We start from the raw sequence: 4,489 nt of genomic DNA, 5'->3' as shown, positions 1-4,489 counted from the left end.
TTATTAGTAAAAAAATTAATAATAAAATAATATTAATACCATTTTAAATATTTTAAAATAAAAATAAAATGATTAACTAAAATTCATCCCCAATATTAGGAACAAAACAGAATTTAAACGTTTGAGTCTAACCTTATCAGTAAAGCCGTATTTTATTTCCACAATTGATTTTGGTTTGGGGGAGCCAAAGCCACGCACAACAACAAAGGGCAAAAGCGTCATTTCCTTTCAGTGTACGAGTCTACGAGGACCTTCATTGCTGCCTTCATCATTTTATCTTTCCCTTTTTCAAATAACAAAAAAGAAAAAGAAAAAGAAAAAGAAAAAGAAAGTATAAAGTTCAACAATTGCACTTGGCAAAGAAGAACATCAACAACGGAACACAGAGAGAGAAAGAGACTCCTCAAAGCTTCACAGAGATCGCAACGAACAACACAACACTCCGTACGAGCTTTCCCTATTCTCTGTCATCACTCATCAGTTCTTCAGTTTAAGAAGGTCACTTTACTTTTTCTTTTTGACATGCTTTTTATTTTCCCTTTTTTTTTTAAATTTTATTTTAATGTAGTTGATCACCTCTGTTTCATAATTTGTTTCTTTTTTTTCGTCTTATTAATTTTTTTGGGTGTTAATTAGTTTATATGATCGGTCCTGTTCAATTTATGTGTACCTACCGTCCCCATATTTGTTCGGTAGGGATACCCTTTTAATTTTGGATTGGTCAACTTGGTCACCCATTTTTAATACAACAAATGAAAATTGGAAATTTTTTTTTTGTTAGAGTCTATTGTTATTATGTGATTGGTCGATATTTTATTTGAATTAACGATTTTCGTGATATGGTAAACTGTGTGTATTAGTGTCAATTTTATTTTGGTGTGCTGAGCTTTATGCTATTTAGGTGTAGGCATGTGTTGCTGAAATTTCAGATTTAGTTTATGGTTGATCTGGAGTTTGAAACTTTGAATCATGGACCCTCTAAATGGCTCTGTTCTATGTCTTGTTTGTGTTGTGTGTGTGTGTGTGCAAGCCTGTTTATTCGTTAATCAACATTTATCTGGTCACATATTGATCAAATTCCCGCTGAATAACCGAAGAACTTGAAGCCTCGCATATTTGTCACTTTAGAATAGAAGTTTTTTTCTTGTTGACAATTTACATTTCACATTATGCGTTTTGAAAGTTTTGAAAGCCTTACTTCAGTGGAGTGATTTTGTGAAAATGCGGTGTTGTTGATATGGTTCTAGGTGTTTCTTGCAGTTATTTGTGTTCTTGTTTCAGATGTCTCTAACCTAGAGCTTGTTTCTTGAATGCCAGGCTTGTTCTAGAACCGATACCAGGGACACAATTTGCTTGATATAGCACCAAGTTTTCATCAACGTTGGTGTTGAGACTCTTGAGAGTAAGGAGCAATCCATGTGCTAGAACATACACAATTTTTGTATAAAGCACTGTTCATGGTTTCGGTCATTTTGATAGCATAGTCCAATCTTGGTGAAACAGCATGGAGGATATTGAGTTGTTAGATATCAGTTGGGAGGACGTTGTCTGTCCCATATGCTTAGATTTCCCTCATAATAGTGTGCTCCTTCAGTGTTCATCTTATGAAAAAGGATGTCGTCCTTTTCTATGTGATACGAACCATCTGCACTCTAATTGTTTGGATCGTTTCAAAAGTGCCTGTGGTATGTCATCATCTCCAGCACTTGATGAAACTTCTGTAGAAAGTAATGTTCCATTGGTGTCGGATGCTGCCATAGAAAATAATGAGCAAGTGGCACCAGATGGTCGATGCAAGCTGAGTTGTCCATTGTGTAGGGGTGAGGTTTCTGGGTGGATTGTTGTTGACAAGGCTCGTTCGCATCTTGATGAGAAGAAGCGTTGCTGTGATGAGGTGAAATGTAAATTCATGGGAAGTTACTCGGAGTTACAGCAACATGCTCAACTTGAACATCCTCATGCCCGTCCGTCGAAAATAGATCCCGCTCGACAGCTTGATTGGGAGAATTTCCAACAGTCCTCTGAGATTATAGATGTTTTGAGTACTATTCATTCAGAAACCCCGAGGGGCGTGGTTTTGGGAGATTATGTGATTGAATACGGGGATGATGATTCTAGAGATGAGTTTGAGGACTTCCCCGGAGATGATGGCAATTGGTGGACCTCTTGTATATTGTATCAAGTCTTTGACAACTTCAGAAGTTCAAGAAATAGAAGAAGGGCAAGAGTAGGTGATACCAGAAGGAGTAATCGCCGTTTAAGTTATGATACTTCAAATTCAGATGAAGGTTCTGTTGTATCCTTGGAGTACAACGACTATGGGCTAGATGAGATTGATGATGATTTTGTTAGTACAAGGGGCCCCTCAAGGGGTAACCGTGGTTACGGCAGGTAATAAACTTGTCTTCCTTTATATCGACTGTTGCTTTTTGCTATATTGTAGTGTAAATGTACTTTATCTTTATGTGACATGTCGTAACTTTCTGATTTCTTGAGGTATGATCATTTCATTACAGCACTCTATGCACAAGTGTTATATTATGGTGTGATGAAAGGATGCAGGACTAGAACTGAAATATTCCTGAACCCTCGCTTTTGAACATTCTAAACTTGTTCCCTTGTTTTTACTGTTCAAGGCCACCATCATATATTTATTATTATAAACTTGGAATCGTTCTTTTTTTAAAAGAATATAGTACCTTCTGATGATAATAATATAACTCACATTTTAAGTGGATATTGTTTCATTTGCAGTTTGCATTACTGGCAAAGATCATATGTTATTTCATGTATTGATGTCTTGATGTTTTGTGTGTCGATGAAAGTAAATGTGATCTCATTGGTGAGGATCATTTCATGTGCAAATTGCGCGTGCAGATTTTCACCAATGATTTTTCACGTTAACACGATACGGTCAATTCTGAAAATGTATGCCTTACTTGGTCTTGTACGGTCATCTCGAGAGGATCCTTTAATTTAGCTAACTCATTTTTTAGCAACCTGATTTGTCGTGGTTTTCTTCAAGTTACTATTGTATACTTAACTGTGTTGTTGTACTTTGAGATACGATATGCTCTGTTTACTTTATTCTTTTTTTTTTCTTTTTTTATTTCCGACTATTGTTTTTAAAGTTTTGAGGTTTCATACATCTGATTGCCCGGCACTGGCACCATTTTCCATCGATTCAATATAAGATAAATAATATATAATTGTGTCCTTTGCCAGATCGCATAGGCGCCGATCACGCTTCTTTGATAATTAGGTATGTGCTCGTTTCCGCATAATGTTTCACCTTCCATTGTGTCATTTTGCAAAATTCCTGATGAACTTTCTGCTAACTGTAGATTTCTTTCGGGCTTGAAAGAACGCAATAATGGTGATAAGGAGCCTTATTGATCCATTCCCTTTAAAGTTAGTTATGAAATTAAGGGAAATGGAAGTAGTGGCAGGGGGCATGGTGAGCAATAACAATTATTATGTGTTAAAACCATGCAAAGATTACTTTTTAGATCATCTTTTTGCACTTTGCACTGAGATGTGCTAAGTTGGGAAACTTCTATGAATTTGACAGTTCCATTTTGTCACATATTCAAAAAGTTTCTTTTATGCTTTTAGCTTTGAAGTCACATTTGTTTGCTGAATCTAAGTGGAACACAGTTTGCTAGCTAGTGATTAGGCTACAATTCTGCCTCTTAACTATAATTTTTTATTTTACTTTACCTCTTATTTGTATATATTCTCAATTGATTGTGGATGGACTTGTGGTATGTTAGAATGACCCCCTCTATGGGAGGCATATTATGTTTTATGTCAATGTCAATGAATAGAAATATGAAAAATGATCATTAATGTGTCTGAAAAACAATCTTATCCCAAAATATTATATACATTAATTAAGTTTAGATAGTGTAAATTACGATTGATGTAAGTTTGGGCTAAATATTGTATTAAGAGAATCTTTAAACCTATTATTAGGAGTATATACCTCTTATTTTCTTTCAAAAAATAATTAGGAGATTACGTCATTACTCCACTTAGTAATACATGTTTCCACTGAGTAATATATGTTTTAAGACATTATTGCGTGCGGAGAAATGTTTCCCTCCTCCGAGAGCAAGCGTTAGCTTCTGCAGATACCACTAAATATTATTCACGTCAATGCCTTGTGGGTCCCTCGAATTTTTTTAAACTATTTTTTAAAAATAATTTGTAAATGAAATTAACTATAATTAGTAACTCAATTAAATGATGCGCACAATATCGTCACTGCTAGTGCTGACCATAGGTAGGATTTAAACCATAAACTATAATTCTATGCAATTCGCAAATTGAGAATATCTCAATTCTAATTCTATCCTCATTTTAAAGTTTTACATCCCATTCTATTCTATATGACTCCAATAAATTAAAATTTTTAATCAAACATAATATTTAATTATTCCTGTTTATATCTTGACCCAAAAATATAAAGTCAGATCTAATAAAGATA

General features: G+C 34.6%; 1 protein-coding gene across 1 annotated transcript; it reads left to right on the top strand.

Moving 5' to 3' along the window:
* LOC107605152 lies at positions 281–3,812 on the top strand. Its single transcript, XM_016306922.2, has 4 exons — positions 281–498; positions 1,318–2,391; positions 3,226–3,262; positions 3,345–3,812. The coding sequence occupies exons 2-3, from the start codon at positions 1,505–1,507 to the stop codon at positions 3,260–3,262; spliced, it is 924 nt and encodes a 307-aa protein (XP_016162408.1). The 5' UTR covers positions 281–498; positions 1,318–1,504; the 3' UTR covers positions 3,345–3,812.

The sequence above is a fragment of the Arachis ipaensis genome, chromosome B06, assembly GCF_000816755.2.
Source record: "Arachis ipaensis cultivar K30076 chromosome B06, Araip1.1, whole genome shotgun sequence".
NCBI classification, from domain to species: Eukaryota; Viridiplantae; Streptophyta; class Magnoliopsida; order Fabales; family Fabaceae; genus Arachis; species Arachis ipaensis.
The sequence above is the reverse complement of the archived record's forward strand: the minus strand, read 5'-3'. Positions and strand labels throughout refer to the sequence as shown.